At 37.7% G+C, this 18311-nt stretch overlaps 1 protein-coding gene across 1 annotated transcript in view; it reads left to right on the top strand.

The window, feature by feature from the left end:
* The window catches only part of LOC109085621 (serine/arginine repetitive matrix protein 3-like), a 69564-nt gene extending 56889 nt beyond the window's left edge, over positions 1-12675 (top strand). Inside the window, 4 exon segments of the mRNA XM_042723233.1 lie at positions 6541-6783; positions 7533-7551; positions 7553-7659; positions 12193-12675. Of these exon segments, the coding sequence (XP_042579167.1) occupies positions 6541-6783; positions 7533-7551; positions 7553-7659; positions 12193-12385 (562 nt within the window). The 3' untranslated portion in view covers positions 12386-12675.
* Positions 12676-18311: the final 5636 nt, after the last annotated feature.

The following is an 18311-nucleotide window of genomic DNA, read 5'->3' as shown; positions in this document are numbered from 1 at the left end:
ATCCGTATGGAAAGCACCACTATTGCTGACCCCCTCCAGTGCCCTACGAAAGCCGGCAAGTCCCCCCACACCAGTTGGGGCGGAAGATAGGACAGGGCTTAGGCAGAGGAACCCGCCACTGCTGCTCCGTACAGTGGGATTAGATAACACTGGGAAAGCGTACCCACGTAGGGGAACGCTACGGAACCACATCCTGCGCATAGGAGGTAACATGTGGAAATTACACATATGGACTGGCCATAGGGCAGTGCTACATATGGAAGTCCCTGCGGTAGACTCAGCCCTCCTGGGATGAGATCACTACGCAGCAGAGATGGCAGAGAAATCTCTGCCAGGGAAAGACATGGGCTTACCGTGAGGGAAGCCATACCATGGAAGAATACACATGTGGGATCACCCGAAAGGGGAATCACTACACACAGGCACCTAGCCCAGCACAAGGGCTGACCTTGGGCATACACACAAGTGCTGGACCTGGGGTCTGGCGCTCCGTCACGCCTGACTGCCGAGGGTGCGGGAGGAACTTCAACAGGGTTCGCCAAGAGGGAAACTGAACTGAGAAGCACTTAGGCGCACATATCCGGTCCGTAGAGGGGAATGGCGCAGCAAGCGTGATTGACACCGAGCGGATCCAGCATTACTGGCCATCTGAGGCGAGTACACGAGAGGACACAGGCTCTACATGGAGATTATAGAATCTTGCAAACATGTTAAGTGTCGCCCAGCTGGCAGCTCTACAGATGTCTGCTATCGAGGCGCCCCGTGCCAAAGCCCAGGGGAAAGCCACAGCTCTTGTAGAGTGTGTTCCCACTCCAAGGGTGCACGGTAAGCAAAGGGCCTGATATGCTAAGACTATAGTCTTCATTATCAAGTGGGCAAGTCTTTGTCTGGAGACAGCCTTTCCCTTCTGCTGTCCTCCGAAGCAAACAAAGAGCTGGTCTGAGCTCCTGAAGCTCTGCGTGCGGTCCACGTAAATGCGCAAGGTGCGAACGGGACAGAGCAAAGCGATGGCTGGGTCTGCCTCCTCCTTGGGGCAGCGCTTGCAAGTTCACCACCTGATCCCTGAAAGGCGTGGTGGGAACTTTGGGCATGTATCCAGGCCGGGGTCTCAGGACAGTGTGAGAGTTGGCCGGCCCGAATTCAAGGCACGTATCGTCGACCGAAAATGCCTGCAGGTCCCCGACCCTCTTGACCGAAGCCAATGCAGTGAGGAGCAATGTCTTCAGCAAACAGAAACTTTAGCTCTATTGACGGCAGATGCTCGAAGGGCTCGTGCTTCAAGGCCGTCAGGACCAAGGGGAGATCCCAAGAGGGTACCAGGTGAGGGCGAGGAGGTTCAAGGCCGTCAGGCCCACTAAGGAACCTGATGACCAGGTCGTGCTTCCCAACGGACTTGCCGTCTACTGCATCGTGATGTGGGGCAATAGCGACAACATACACTTTGAGAGTGGAGGGAGACAGCCTTCGCTCCAGCCCATCTTGCAGAAAGGAAAGCACAACCGCGATCGGGCATCTAGGGGGGTCTTCCCGGCAGGAAGAACACCAATCGACAAACAGGTTCCACTTTAGCGCATAGGCGTGCCTCGTTGAGGGCGCTCTAGCTGAAGTGATGGTGTTTACTACCGCTGGAGGTAAACCACCTAGAACCTCCGCGTCCCGTCCAGAGACCACACATGGAGATTCCACAGGTCTGGGCGCGGGTGCCAGAGGGTGCTGACAGAACAGCTGGCAGTGGGACGTGTCCGGAGAGGCAAACAGGTCTACCTGAGCGTCCCCGAAGCGTCTCCAGATTAGCTGGACTGTCTCAGGGTGGAGTCGCCATTCTCCTGGAAGGGCAGGCTGACATGAGAGCTCATCGGCTGCACGATTGAGCTCGCCTGGGACGTGAATGGCACGAAGCGACCTCAGATGCTTCTGACTCCAAAGGAGGAGATGGCGGGCGAGTTGCGACATGCGACGGGAGCGTAGACCACCCTGGTGGTTGATGTACGCAACAGTCGCCGTATTGTCCTTCCGGACCAGTAGGTGCCTGTCGCAAAGCCTCGGTTTGAAGCGGCGCAGAGCAAGCCATACTGCCAGCAACTCTAGGCAGTTGATATGCCACTGCAGACGAGGCCCTGTCCAGGTGCCTGAAGCTGCATGCCCGTTACACATGGCACCCCAGCCGTTGGCAGAGGCATCTGTTGAAACAACAACATGCCTGGACACATGCACTAGGGGAACCCCTGCCCATAGAAAAGCAAGGTCCAACCACGGGCTGAAGGTTCGGCGGCAGGATGGGGTAACCAAGACCCGGTGCGTGACCAAGACCAGGAGCCTCTGAAACTGTTTCAGTGGAACCGCCTTCCTGCCCCGAAATGACTCCAGGCAGTTCAGCATCTACTGAGCGCGCTCTGTCGAGAGACGGGCCGTCAGGTCAACCGAGTCCAACTCGACACTGAGAAAAGAGATCCTCTGCACAGGGTAGAGTTTGCTCTTTTCCCAGTTGGCTGAGTACCACGTCCCTGTGTTCGCACAACTGAGCTCGGGACTGGGCCAATATGAGCCAGTCGTCGAGGTAGTTTAGAATGCGAATGCCTGCTACCCTTAAGGGAACGAGGGCTGCCTCCACAACCTTGGTGAAGACACGAGGCGACAGGGATAGCCCGAAGGGGAGGACCTTGTACTGATATGCCCACCCCTCGAACGCAAAGCGGAGAAACGGCCTGTGTCGGGGGAGAATCGAGACATGAAAGTACGCGTCCCTCAGGTCGATCACTGCGAACCAATCTTGTGGACGAACGCATTGAAAGATACGTTTCTTTGTTAACATCCTGAATGGGAGCTTGTGAAGGGCCCGGTTCATAATGCGCAGGTCCAGGATTGGCCGTAACTCACCGCCTTTCTTGGGTACAATGAAGTATGGGGTGTAAAACCCCGACTTCATATCGGCTGGAGGGACCGGCTCTATCGCGTCCTTCGCCAGCAGGACCACGATTTCTGCTCGCAAGACGGGAGCACCGTTGTTCAGCACAGAGGTGAACCGGATGCCCCTGAACTTGGGAGGACGCCGGGCAAACTGAATCGCATAGCTGAGTTTGATGGTTCTCGTGAGCCAGCGAGATGGCCTGAGGAGCGCTAGCCAGGCCCCCAGAGACCGAACAAGCAGAACTAGGGGAACCACCGATGTACCCGCGGTGGGGCAGCGAGGCGGAGCACAGGGACCCGACCCGGAAGGCACAGCGTCCCGGAGTGGGGTCTGAGTGAGTGGTGCGACTCTTACCTGGCTCTGCGATTGGGCAGGGGGCGCGTGAGAAGGCAAGGCGTCCTCGAACCGGGCCCTACTGGCAAAAGGAGAGGGGGATGGAGTGTAGAGGCTCAGCCTCGTGCACCGCCATCCTGGCTCTCTTGAGACCCAGAGACCCAGCGGCTGGGTGACGGCAGCATCGGGCCACTGGGGCAGGATGTGCTTGATCGCCTCCGTCTGCTTCTGCGCGGTGGAGAACTGTTGGGCAAAGCTCTCCACCGCATCGCCGAAGAGGCCAGCCTGGGAGATCGGAGAGTCCAAGAAGCGGTGGCCAAAGGTGGCATTCCTGGACCACTAGCGCGGACATCGTCTGACCCAGGGACCACGCTGTGACTTTCGTCGGCTGTAGGGCAAGGTCCGTCACAGTGCGCAGCTCCTGCATGACCCCTGGGTCAGAACTACCCTCATGCAGCTGCTTTAACGCCTTGGCCTGGTAGACCTGCAAGTGAGGGCCATGGCAATGCAGGGCAGAGGCGGCCTATCCAGCAGCTCTGTAAGCCTTGGCCGTCAGTGTGGACGAGAACTTACAGGCCCTGGACAGGAGTGTGGACGAGAACGAGCCAGGCGGCAGCGCTTTGCAGGCAAAGCTGCATCGCAATAGCGCGCTCAACTGGGGGGATCTCCACATACCCCTCCGCCCTGCCGTCGAGGGTAGTGAGGACGGAGGAGGCACTAGATCTGTTTCGGGCAGAAAAAGGTGCCCTCCAGGACCTAGTAACCTCATCATGCACGTTCGGGAAGAATGGAACCGGAGGTGGCTGCCAACGATCGGTGTGCGGAACCTCCAAGAACCAATCGTCCAGCCTTGAACGTTCGGGAGATGGATGTTCCTTCTCCCAGAAGGAGGCAACGCAGCCGAATCTTCATCTCCAGAGCCTAGCTCATCCCCCGATGCAGTGATCGACATCACGTCATCTAATGGTGGGCCAGATGAAGTGCTGGGCCCCGCCCTGACCGAGGCCTCAGCATCCGCATCACGATACACCAGAGGGTACAATACGTTGGAGGAGTGAGGGGCCCGTGGTGACTCGCTCGGTGGGGAAGCCCTCACTGTGACCCTCAGATCACCCTGGCCATGAACCGAAGTAGCCCTCCTCTTGAAGGAGGAACTAGAACGGGGCATGGGGAGGGGGACTCCTCCCCGTTTGACGAAGAGGAGCCTTGATCGCAACATCGCGATGGCCATTTCCCACAAGGAGAACATGACTCATCCACGAACGCTGCCTTAGCGTGCTCGAGGCCCAGGCACGAGATGCAGCGATCGTGACCATCAGATGGAGCCAGGAAGCGACCACATCAAGAAACACAAGAGTGGAATGACGTCTTTAAAAAGACCATCCCCGTCACTCGTGGAGCTCTCTTAGTAATTGCTCTTTTAGTTTGAAAAAAAAAACACAGAAGTGTTGAAGCGCCCAGGAGGAGTTGCAGTGTGACTGCAGAATGGGAAGCTACCATTATTAATAACTGATCACCAATAGTGTTGCAAAGGGGTGGAATATTTCAGGTAAATTTCTGGAAACTTTCAAAAAATTCCCGGAAGATTCCAAAAAGTTACGGGAATTACGGAAATGTTTCTGAAATTTACTGGAAATTTACCAGCTTTTTACAACCCCAATCACATAATTGATAATAGCAGAGCAGCAAATCAGAATATTAGAATGATTTCTGAAGATCATGTGACAGACTGGAATAATGATGCTGAAAATTCAGCTGCGCATCACAGAAATCAATTACATTTTAACTATTACTATATATATAATTAATTTTTTAACACTTCTACTTGTAGGGTCAAAAAAAAATATCAAAGACTGTCTGTTTTCCTCCTGTCCAAACTATCTTGAGTAACAAAGGGTCATTTGGCATTCCTGAAGGCACAGAATTGCTGTGATATCGATCAAGGCCTGTAGGCCAACATGTTTTATACATCGGGGGGGTCTGCTAATGTGTCACACCTTTGGCACTGGGTTGCACAGTGGGTGAAGCTGTAGTCTGGCTGAATGGGTCAGTTTGAATGTCTCACATTTGGGTTAGCAGTTCACATGGGCAAGGAAGGGATAAAAAGAAGACTGTAAATGTTTGCTCTGTCTCTTTCTCTCTGCTGGCTTTTCTTTGCTGGAGCTCTCTTCTCAGGGCTCTGCCCTCGGCTGCCCTCTCTCCCTCTTTTTTTCTCCCTCTCTCCATCTCCCCTCTCTCTTTCTCTCTAAGGTAATATTTTACATACATGCTATGGTACACATTTAACTATATGTTTTTACTATCCTTCATCTATTTGTAACCAATTAAAGTGTAACCATAACAAAATATTGTTATTAAACCCATTTCAATTATATAATTATGTGCTAACTAAATCTTGATTCAAGATTAACTTAGAAGTGCTACCTATTGCAATACCAATATGTCACTTAATAGCAACGCTCTCCCACCCATATTTAGCTATTTGTAACTGCGCTTATTTCCGTCGTTGGTAGAAGTGGCATGTGGGTGGTAACAGACTAGAAATGTACACGTTTTATACCATCGTGCTGATATAACGGTTTCTTTAGTCCTTCGGCAATCCCTACAGCCTGAACCACTGTAGGGAAACCACCCATTACATACTAATTAAAATACGTAAACAACTTCTACTAATAATAATACTTAACAATATTACTGTTTTACTGTATTTTTGATCATATAATTAAGCCTCGGTGAGCAGAAGAGAAACATTGCAAAACATTAAAAAAAAAGTTTGTTTATTACAGACATAATATATTTTAAAATGTGTTTTTTCACCTTTCTGTTTAATACTGTGTAAAATACAGTTATTAATTATTTTATGATGTATGCCAAGGGTAAATTAAGCAAGCAGTGACAAATGTTAAGTTAGCTAAAATTCTGTTCACACTGAAGTTAGAGAAAATAGATACATGTCCAATATATTTCCATATCAGAAACTGTCCCTGATCATAATGAAAAATGTGGTGATTTTCCACATCTAGGGTCACATTCAGCTTCAGTTTGAATGTAGCTGTGCAAAGATTTGCCAAAATATTTAACAAACAAAATGTGCTATCAAAAATCAGAGATCTCTATACAAACCCAAACATTTTTCATTCTTCACATTCATTTTATAACTCTGTACTGTACTATACTGTCAATTTGAGTACGTTTAGAGTAACATCTACAGTAGATCCCTAAACAAACCAAACTGAGATCAAGTCTCTTGATGATGAAAAGCAAGCATTTCTCAAGCCTATCACTGTATTCTCACACAGAACGAAAGGATCTCATTCGTCTAAGCGGCACCATCGCGGACGCGCTCAAAAGCGCCACCGGAGCTCCTCTGTGTCACCTGGTCAGCACAAACACACGTCCAAGAAGAAGAAGAGCAAGAGTCACGGGACGGCCCGGCAGAGGAGCAGCTCCTGGAGCAGCGGGAGGTCATCGTCACGAGCTCATTCTAGAGAACACGGATCCAGCAAGAACAAGTCACCACACGTCCGACAGAACAACTCCAGGTACACATGCAAAGATTCGGTGTTTTTAGAAAAATATATTTTTTAAATTCAAGGAAGTGCAAAATAGTATTTTAGTCTTGTTTTCCAGTACAAATATCTAGACATGCTTAAATCAAGATACATTTACTTTATATTGGAATTGACGAGACGTCGTCTTGTTTTCTGAAAATAAAAAAACAGATCAAAGCATAGAGAAAATGCTTAAAAACTAGTAAAATTTTTAGTCAGGAGGATCAGAAAAGTAATCTTTTTTTCCCTTTGTATTAAGTTTTTTTTTTTTTTTTTTTTACAACCCCAGGTGGCTTCCTTTATTGTCTAATTTTACATAAAAAATTGCTTAATTTTGATGGATTTTTTAGAAAGAAAAATGTTTAAAAAGTAAGTATTTTTTGTCTAAAATAAGAAAACCTATCTTGCCGAACAAGATCAGAAAAATTGTTTTCCCTTTGAAATATATTTTTTTTTTTCTGGATCTCAGTGGTAGATGCATTTTTTTTAGAAAACAAAAATGTTGAAAATTAAAGGTTTTGTCAGAAATAAGGAAAATGTGTGGCCATGAGGCCAGTGACACTCTTATAAACCTCAATACTTTTTCTGCTTAAAACAAGAACAAAAACATCCCGGAAAAGATCCCTAAAAACAAGTGAAAAGTCAGATCACCTCAGCGATCTTCCTGCTGAATCCATCACCTGCCGTGCTCAAATCCTCTCAATCCCAGCATGCTTTGTGTTTGTCCTGTCTTCCTGCAGGGAGAGAGACAGTCCTCATACACTCAGACGCAGAACGAGCTGCGCCGCCGCTCGCGCGCAGCTATTCTCCCATCCGCAAGAGACGGAGAGACTCGCCCAGCTTTATGGAAGCTCGCAGGATCACCATGTAAAGACATCTCACAACTGTCTCAGGAGTCTGTGGGTGTTTCTCCTTCTGTTTACAAGTGCAGTAGGGTTTTGTTTGGGAATGCTGGTCATTTCTTTTTCATTTACAGGCTGTTTTCAGACATGTGTGCTTCTGCTGTAGATGTCAGAGATCTAGAGGCAAAAAGTTTCTTTTTTCAAGCATATTTTCACAGAGCAAAATATTACATTTTACTACAGAAGATCAAAAGTTCCTACATGAAATGGATTCATGGTTTCCCTGTCTTTTTTTTTTGGGGGGCACTATCACAGCAGAACAGTGCATGGCATTTAGTTATTTAAGGCTGAGTCGGTGTGATATTTTAGCTCATTTATCCATTGTAGATATTTGTGATAGTCTGTTTCATGGCATTTATTGTTTTTTTTTTTTTTTTTAATTGTTTTCACATTATTTTTAGTTAAAGTTTTAGTAATTTATATACATATATATTTTTGTCATTTTTATTAGTTATATACTATATATATATATATACATATATATATACATATATATATATATATATATGTCTATAGTTTTTATTAATTTTTATTTATAAGTTTATTTAGTTTTTTTTGTCATTTTAGTTAAGTTTTTTTTATGTTTTTTATTTTATGTTTTTTTTATTTTATTTGTTTTTAAATTTAATTTAATTTATGGTTTTAGTTTTATTTGGTTTTAGTTTTAATTAATTATATTATGCATTTTATTATAATGAAAGCATTTCTTTGTTTTTTTTAACCCGAACAGGGGTTGGGGTTTATGGAAATTTTCTCTTTAGTGTGTGTGTTAATCCATAGCAAATACATGTTGCATCAGATCAGTGTTGCATTAGTATTTATTTATATTTTTGGCTGTACATTTATTTTTATATTTTAATTTTAATTTTAATTTTAGTTTAATTTTTGTTTATTTTTTTGTGATTTTTTTTATGTTTTTTTTTTGTTTTTTATTGGTTTTTTTATTTATTTTTTTTTTTATTTATTTTTTTGTTTTTTTGTTGCTTTTTTGGTTTATTCTAGTGTAACATTTCTAAATTTATGTTTTAAGTTTTTTATTATTATTATTATTTTAAGTTTTGGCCTTTTTTTCATTTATATCAACTTTATTTCAATTACTGAAAAAAGTATAGAGAGTTAAATAGTTTTTATTTTAGTTAACAATAACAGCACTGACATTTAGCAGGCAAATGAAAGAAACACTGGCACCTACAGGCCAGTCTGTGTACTGCAGGATTTCTCCACTCTTTCAGTGTTTTCACCAATAACAAATAACATTTTATTTTTAATTATTAATGAAAAAAATGGTATTTAATTTTATTGTAGTGGTATGGTTTTGTTTTTATTAATGTTTCCTAATGCAAAAACTTTTCTTTTCATATTAAATTATATTATTTGGATTTGGATTGGAGCATTTTTGTTGTTGTTGTTTTGTCCTCACTTTGCTTAAATCACAATTTTCAGGTTTTCAGTATACTGGAATAAACGTTTAAAATGATTTTTCTGTACTCATCTTCAAATGATTTCCATCTGCTCTGATTGGTCAGGATTTGAACTTACTCTGTCCTGTATGAAGGTTTCCTCGATGACCTCACACTGGAATGATGCTACCATGGCAACTGTTGCCATGCATCAGGAACCCCTGGTTTCCTCCTGAAGCAGCTCTCAGCGTCTCAAGAGTACAACTATATCTGTGTCTGATTAGCTTCTGTCTCACTCCCTTTCTCTCTGCTTTTGTCATTCTCACCACTAAACGAGTTCTCTTCACAGATTAACACTAACGATCCCCCACAGTTCACTGACACAGAGACAGAATGCACTGCCATGAGCTCAGTGAAAACATCCATCCAATACAGCTGTTACGTTGACTTAAAATATACTTCACGTATTCACAGATTAACACTAACGGTGTACTTCACTGTTTAGTGTAAGACACATACAGAAGAATGAATTCACAGCTGACTTACAGATTTTGACTGTGGTTAATGATGTTTGCTCAAGACTAGGAGGGAGCATGACGTACTTCGATGGTTGCTACTCGTTACTTGTATCTAAACTGTCAATCGAAACTGTATCTTATTGTTAGATTGAACTACTTTATCAATGTTTCAGTGTTATTTTATTTTTTTTAAATATTCATAATCAGCTTTTTTTTTTTTTTCCTGAGCTTGTAGAAATGCATTCTGTCTGTTGTGAAAAAAAGAAGAACGCTTCAGCATACTTCAAAAAATTACTATTATTAAAGTTGTTTTGTTTGAGTTTACAAAGTTAAGTGTTAAATGTTTGTAATTTTTTGGTTTTTTTTATTTGTAAATTTTGATAAGTATTTACACTAGGCATACTTGTTGACTCTACTATTATATATCTATATATATATAATATATATATATATATATATATATATATATATATATATATATATATATATAGATTTATGAAAATAACATTTAAAAGATACAAATCTAATAAAAATAAATATGGTTAAAGTGTACTGCCAAATTTTGAGATTAATTAAAAAAAATAAATAAAAAAAACTAATATATATATATATATATATATATATATATCTATATATATATTATAATTTCAATATTAAAAAATATATTATAAAAAGTATTAAATTATAAACAGTATTTATTATAATAAATATATTATTTAATATATAAATATTTAACAATTAAGTATATTATATTATTAAAAATATGTAAGATATTATTATATAAGATATTACAAAAGGAATACAAATCACATTAAAATAAATAAAAATGTGATTAAAATAAGTAAATAAACAACAAATATAACACTTTATTATAGTAATAAGTAGAAAAACAATGTTATGTAACTTAACAGAATCTAAATAATAATTTTTGGTGACCTGAAATATACTTTAATAACATTTCTGTTGAAACTTGTAGTTAAATATATTTATAAATTACAAAATTATAATGATAAACTTGCAATTTAGTACATATAAAATATATTAACTTTAAATGTAATGTCAAATAAAACTAATGTCAAAGTACTTTACACGTGTTTTAGTATGCTAGTCAACACATCAAAATAAGTGTACTACTATAAAGATTATTTGACGGAAGATTATTAAAACATAATGTTGTAAGAGTGTTCTTAAGTGTGTTAATAACCTGGAGAGCAATCTATGAAGCCTTAAAACACTGCTCACTACAGTAGGGTACAGCACAGATCAGGGTTTAGCTTTAGTGTCTCTGCTAACCTCACATGAACACAGATCCAGCTCACAGCCGCTCGCCGCAAACACTGAACGCTACTGGAGTGTGAATGTGTGTCTAACGTACTAGAAGAACTGATGTTTCTCTTTGAAGACAGAGCCCATGTGTGTATTTACAGTCTGTTTCCATGACGATGATGATGATGATGATTGTTTTTGATGATGATTATGATGATCTGTATTTTTTCCAAACATTTTCTCTTACAGAAACTAATCATCGCTGCAGCACAACAACACTTCCACCGCTTTGACCACAGCAGTGTTTTATTGGAACATGATAAGGCTAGAAACCTGCTGTTGATGGTCACTGGTTCCGTATGGTTTCGAGCTGGTCTAATGAGGTCATAAGCTGGTCCAGATCAGGGGTTTTCATACTAGAGCCTGGGAAACATCTCAGGAAGAATAATGTAAAAAAATGTAAAAATAAATAAATAAATAATAAAAATAAAATTTAAAAATTTGATTAAAATAAATAAATGCAAATAAATAGATGTGTAAATAATAATGTAAAAATAAATAAAGAATTAAAATAAAAAATTATGTTGTTAAAATAGTTAATGAATTAATATTATAATTAAAAATTAATATGTAAATTGTATGTTAAATGTATTATTAAATATATTTTAAATTAAAATTTTGATTGTTTTTGTGATTGTTTTTTTGATTAGATTTTTGATTAAAATTTGATTTTAATAGAAATTTGATTAAAATTAATAAATAAAAGAATAAATAAATAATAATTTTAACTCAAAAACAGTGTAAAAAATGTAATTCAGATTAAAATATATACTTTTATTAATTACAGTAAGTGAATAAGTCAATAATAAATGTAACAGTAGTACAGTAATGAGTAGAAAAAAACGAAATATTTTCAGAATAATATTTTAGACATATTTATAGTTTTATTTTTTCATGGTTTTCACTTATTGTATATTAAATTGATTGCTAAATCATCTTGGTCAGGCTAGTTAGAGCTACTAGACCACCTTTGACCATCAAGAAACTAGCTACAATGTAAAACATTGTTTTTTAAAATGAACCAAAGTGACCATACTGTAATTACTACCTCAAACGGCGCTCAAAAAACAAGTTTTGTTTAGTTTCTTCTTTGTAATGAAATAATAGCTATGCAAATTTTTAAACAAAGTGATGGCACAGCACACATTTGATGCTGTCGAGTGGTCAAAGTGGTATTAAAGTGCTTATGAATTTTTTATTTTCTGCTATTATGTGTCTGTATTATACGATCTCCCTCTGCTATCTTTTCCGCAGCGCACGGAAGCGTCCCATCCCGTACTACCGGCCGAGCCCGTCCTCTTCCAGCTCGGCCAGCAGCTACAGCAGCTCCAGTCGCAGCCGCAGCCGCAGCTACTACAGCTACAGCAGTCACAGTAGCTCCAGCCGCAGCCGCAGCCCCGCGCACAGTTACTACAGCCAAAGCAGCTACGACAGCCCCGGGTTCTGAGAACCAGGGAAGAGACGAAACAACATCGCAGCAGGATCTGTGCTGGAGAAAACACTACATAACATGCAGATGGAGAGCAGCGGGAATTCCCACGGGTTACAAACATGTTAGCATGCAAAAACTGAACAGAAGTGATGATATGATATGTTAAAGGTGAAGTGGGTAATTGCACTGCAAAAATGATTTTCTTACTTAGTATTTTTGTCTTGTTTTACAGTACAATTGTATATCCAGTGCAAACATTATAAAATCAAAATACAATTGCTTGAGAGGGGAAAATGAACAAAATGAAAAAGTGTATATCTATTGTAAGTGCTGAAAGTATTATAATATTTTTCTGACAACACTTCATTTTTCATACATTTTGAAGAAAACAAGATTTTGTCTTTTATATTATTTTTTTTTTATTAACTTAGATTTGCTAAAATTTGATCCATTTAATTTAAGAATATTTATATTGGAAAATAAGACAAAAATACTGATTAAGAAAAACATTTTTTGCTGTTTATTTATTTTATTTATTCAAATTTCTGATTTAGACTTGACTATATTTAATATATTTAATACTATATTTAAGAGAAAACATGCTTATCTTTGTAACCTCGTGATGCAGAAATCATACCCTTCACCTTTAACATAGGCTTCGTTCAGTCAGAAAGCATAAATCATTATTAATTAATTTATTTAATTATTTATTTTGGTGTATTTGACTCAAATCCACTCTAAATCCATTTTAAACAGCATAAGAAATGCATAAAATCAGATTTTTTCCATCTTTTTTTTTCCACAGTGACTTTTAAAATAATAATAATGATGCTTATGACGTTATCACTATGGTAAATTATATAGATACACCAGATATAATGCATAAACTACACTGTCTGAACAAACACGTGTGATGAGAAATGACATGCAGACGGTCTTGAAGAGTGGATTTGAGCGCAGTGTGAACAAAAGCATTTAAGGAAGTGAATTGGTAAATAACTGCAAACTATATTTGACATAACACAATAAAACACGAGCTGTCTGTACATATTAAAACCAGCCGCTCACCGAATCAACGTCAAATACTGACACACACACACACACACACACACACACACACACACAAACACCCACACACAGACACTTATGATGCTGTCAGCATTCAATGTTACAGATAGAGCCAGTGTCTCTATTTAAAGACTAAAAGGCCTGAAGAACAAAGATGAGATGAGCACTTTTTCCTGAAATTCTTCTACGCTGCAAAAATAACCAAAAAACTGGGTTAACAACGAGAGACTAATGTGACGGAGTCTAAAACAACCTCCAAATCAAGAGACTTTATTTCTACAGTGAAGATTCAGACTCAACTTGATGAACAAAAGCAAGAACAAATGATTCGGTTTTACAGTAGCTTATGATTTGGGTGAATCTCATAAAGAAATGTCCACACTATAAAGAAACATAAGATATATATATATGTGTGTGTGTGTGTGTGTGTGTATATGCACACACACACACACACACACACACACACACATTAATAATATTTATACAATGTTTTATTTAGGGTACTGACAGTTTTGTGGTTTAAATGTTTAATCGATAATTGTGTTAATTATGTTTGAAAAGATTTTAAAATACATGCTTTATTTACTTTTACTATGCATATTGAATTTTTTTTATTTTATTTATTTATTTATTTATTCATTGATGACTGGTTGGTTTAAATGTATATAATAATAATAATAAAAAAAACTTTTTTATGCAAATATAACTTCTTTTTTTTATGACAGTTTTTGTGAGATTCACCCAGTTAGTATTTAAAAAAACTCATGTTTTTTCAAGAAGTTGTATTATAATGATTGTATGTCAGGATGTTTCAGTTTGAATATTTACGCTGCAAGTTTTGGCTGTAAACTATGCACTGTATATTCCACGTTCTATAGCAGATCATATAAAGGCTTTGTATGTGGATAAGCTTGGCATGATGCAGAGGAGAGGCTGCGTTTCTGGCTGTCAGTCCTTTACTCTCCGATCTCTTTGGAAAATCCATATTTGATGCACCTATAATGCCATTCCATTTTGGAGATGTGATATTTCTTATTATATACAGTATTCCACTTCTATTTTGGCTGTGTTTAGTGCATATGAATAGAGCTCTGTGTTATATAGACACCATGTACAGTTCTGATCTCTGTTGTTTTTAAACTCGCGTCTCTAGTGTAGGTGCACTTTCCTGAAACCAGGCTGCAAAAATATACACGCACACATCTTTTTTTTATTTTTAGCATATTTATTCTATTTATTCAGTGACTTATTCATGTGATGCTATTTATTTATTATTGGTTGTATATTTATTTTGTTATTTATTCATTTTTGGCTCTGAGAAATTGTTTTTATAAGGACTTTTCTGTCCGCACGTTGGAAGCACATTTTGGATTATTTGCAATGACAAGCTTCTGCGTTCTTTAAAGTCAACGTGAAATCAGAATCGATTCAGTTTACTTTCTTAATGCTTCTGGTCTTATATGATTCATCAATGCACATTATTTAAAAATATGGTCTACATTTTACCTCTCAAGCATCATGCTTCTTCATCGTCCAATTAATTCCTGATGCATTTTCTATCTTGCATTTTTCTATTTCTCAAAAAGTGGGTGCAGTCTGAAGTACGCTGCATTTTAAGAATAAAATGAGCTTCATGTTGACCTTAAATCCAGAACCAAGATGAATTGTTGTGAAATTATTTTTCGAGCAGAAAACAGAGTGTTGTTTTACGAGTTTGCATTTTGCAAATATTTATTATGATTTATTGTACTATTTATTCTCTCATTCCCTCCTTCAAATGGAGACTGAACTGGCCTTTATCAGTGATTTCTTTTTCTTTCTCAATCTTCCTGTGAGCTCTGGAAAGAGCTAATATGACAGTGAACTTTAACCACGTGGTGCAGGAATCAGCCTCAGTCTTCCTTTTTCAGTGTTATATGATTTTACAGACACCTGTTGAGTTACTCTTGTGAGTGGATACGGCTCTCACTTCCCAACTGTAGAAAGTCAGTAGATTTAGTGTCCAGTCATAATTAAACACATAATAAAAGTATCTACTGTACAAACGGATCATCTTCATGTGCTGTTCTTGTTTTAGAGTTTCCATTTGTTTCTTGCCGGGGATATTATCATAAACTACAGCTGTTAAAATAATATATAAATGTTAGATCAAAAACTTGAAATTTGAAATGTTGCTGAAGCTCTAAAATTACTAACTGGAAATAAAAACTGAAATAAAAATAAATGAATCCTAATTAGTAATACTGAAAAAAAAATATGGCAAAAGCTCATAACAAAATTACTAAGAAATCATCTTAAAATGAAAACTGAAAATATACAAATAAAAGCTATTTCAAAACATTAATGAAAACTTTAATAGTGTATAGAAAAAGTAATATTAAAAAGAATAAAACTGATAAAAGGTCATGACAAAATGACAAAAAAAAAACTTGATGAAAACCAATAATAAACAAATAAAAGTGAATTCAAACATTAATGCAAACTATAATAGTATATAAATAAATCAGTAAATAAATAGAAATCAAATAAAGCTAAATCGTAAAAATTATAAAAGAACAAAAACAATAAAAGCAACAAATAAAACAAAATGACTAAAGTAAACAGAAAATGAAAATGAAAAATATAAAAATAAAAGCAATTCAAAACATTGTTCAAAACTATAATAGATTATTAATCAATCAATAAGTAATAAGTGAATGTATATGTAAAGTATAAATATAAAAGAAACAAAAAAAAAAACAATAAAATGACAAGCAAAAATCAACTTGAAATGAAAACTGAAAATATAAAAAGAAAAGCTATGTCAAAACATTAATAAAAGCTATAATAATGTACACTTAAATAACATGTGTCTAGTGCTTAGAACATGGCATATTATATAGTGTTGATTTTTATAGGACATGCTGCAGAATTTGCAGTCGTACGGCAGCATGCTCCTCTGAACACAGTTTTTTGAGTGTCTTCAGCACTAGATGGCGTTCCTGAAGCTCTAGAAGACGCTCATGTGATCTGGATTTGGTTTGGAAGTTTCCTGCTCCTTCACAAACTCCAGCCGATCACCTGGAAATATGGATCACTTGTATTTTTAGTGCTGTGGTGCATGAACAGAAGATTAGATTAATTGTCTTGTCTTTTCTTTTATACTACCTTGCATTAGTTTCTTCCAGAATTGTATTTACTGAACATTTTAAACTCCATAAAAGCTGCTAAAACCACTTTTTTTTTTTTTTATCAGTTTGTAGGTTTGGATGAAAGTGTGTAAATAAATTCAGTTTAGTGAAAATTTGCATTCTTTTTATCCTAGTGACTATGATATCTTTATTGTCAGTCCACCTTCATTATATTTTCACAGTTCTTGTACCTTATTGGTACTTCAGTCTGAAACCATCTGTACAATCCATGTACTTACTGTACATTAATTCATTTGACAGACACTTTCATCCAAAGTGACTTACATTGGATTAAAGGTATACATAACATTTAATAGTCTAGTTCCTGCATTTGCTGGGAGTCGAACCCGTGACCCTGACACTGCTAGCACTCTAGTGTTTGACCTCCAGGAATGGCGTTGTACACGATGCAGGAATGAAAGCCCGTGTTCATGCAGTCGGGAGATAATGCAGAACTAACACACTAATTAAACATCTGAGTGCTGTTTTACTTATAAACATGCGCCATAACTCTATATTTCACTATAATATAAGATATTGTTCATATTGTCAATGAGAAACAGTTCCCTTTGAATCAGTCTTATTTTATATAATTCATGTACCTTTATAGTTTTTTCAATGAGAAGTCATCCTTTTTATGTTTTTGTCACTTTATTTTTTTTTTTTTTTAATCTTTTTTTTTTTTTTTTTTATTAATTTCTATTTTATTATTATTATTATTATTAATAAGTTTTACTAATTTCAGTTGCCAACTACCTGAAATAAAATAGTTTAAAGCTTTTTTTAAATTTTATTTTATTTCAGTAAACATTTATTTTGTTTCAAGTAACAATTAAAATAATAAAAAAAGTTTATGCTTTTATTTTTAGCTTTAATTAATGATAATAAACAAACTTCCAAGGCATCCTCAGAAGTATGATTCATAAGAAGTTATTTTTCTAGCTTTTCTACATTTGTTTGATTTTTTACAGTCTATGTTTCCCTGTTTGTCTTCAGTGGTATTTTATTTTAAACCATTATAGTTTTTATTAATATTTGAATTTAATTTTTATTTTTTTTTATTTTTTTTTTTTTTTATTTTTTTTTTTATTTAGGTTTTTTATGTTTTTGTTGTTTTTTTTCTTTTTATGTTTTTAAAATTTTATGTAGGCTACATAATTTTATTTTATTCAAAGCAGATTATTGAAAATTATTATTATTACTATTATTATTTCAGTCCTTCTACTTTAAATGGTGACTGTAATTCAGTGCGTTAATTAATGTTTCATAGTAATTATTTATGAAGTTTTCTAGGTAATTCTCAAATAGAGTGAAAAGTAAATCCTAAGCTAACTGTTTTTCAGTGTAACCCTGTTTGTCTGTATTTTCATGTCTCAGTCAGTTTAGTGTTCTGTGTGTTGGCACTGAATTCCTGCTGTGGATTAGCGCATGTGTGTTTGGTCACCTGTTGTTATCAGAAGACTCTCTCTGACCTTTAGATTCCTCCACTCCCGTGTCACAACAAGAGAATGTGTTTGAGAGAGAGGTTCAGTCATCCAGGAAAGGAACGATGCCGGCTTTGAGAAGGCCTTTGCCTTGGATTCCATTCTAATGCTAGGCCGTCCCTGAATAGACATTCTAGTCACTTCTATAAATATCTGGATGGGAGGGGGCGTTGCATTAGTGTGGAAAGAGGAGTGTCGGCTGAGAGTGTTCTTATAAAT

Source organism: Cyprinus carpio, chromosome B5, assembly GCF_018340385.1.
Source record: "Cyprinus carpio isolate SPL01 chromosome B5, ASM1834038v1, whole genome shotgun sequence".
Taxonomy (NCBI): Eukaryota; Metazoa; Chordata; class Actinopteri; order Cypriniformes; family Cyprinidae; genus Cyprinus; species Cyprinus carpio.
The sequence above is the reverse complement of the archived record's forward strand: the minus strand, read 5'-3'. Positions and strand labels throughout refer to the sequence as shown.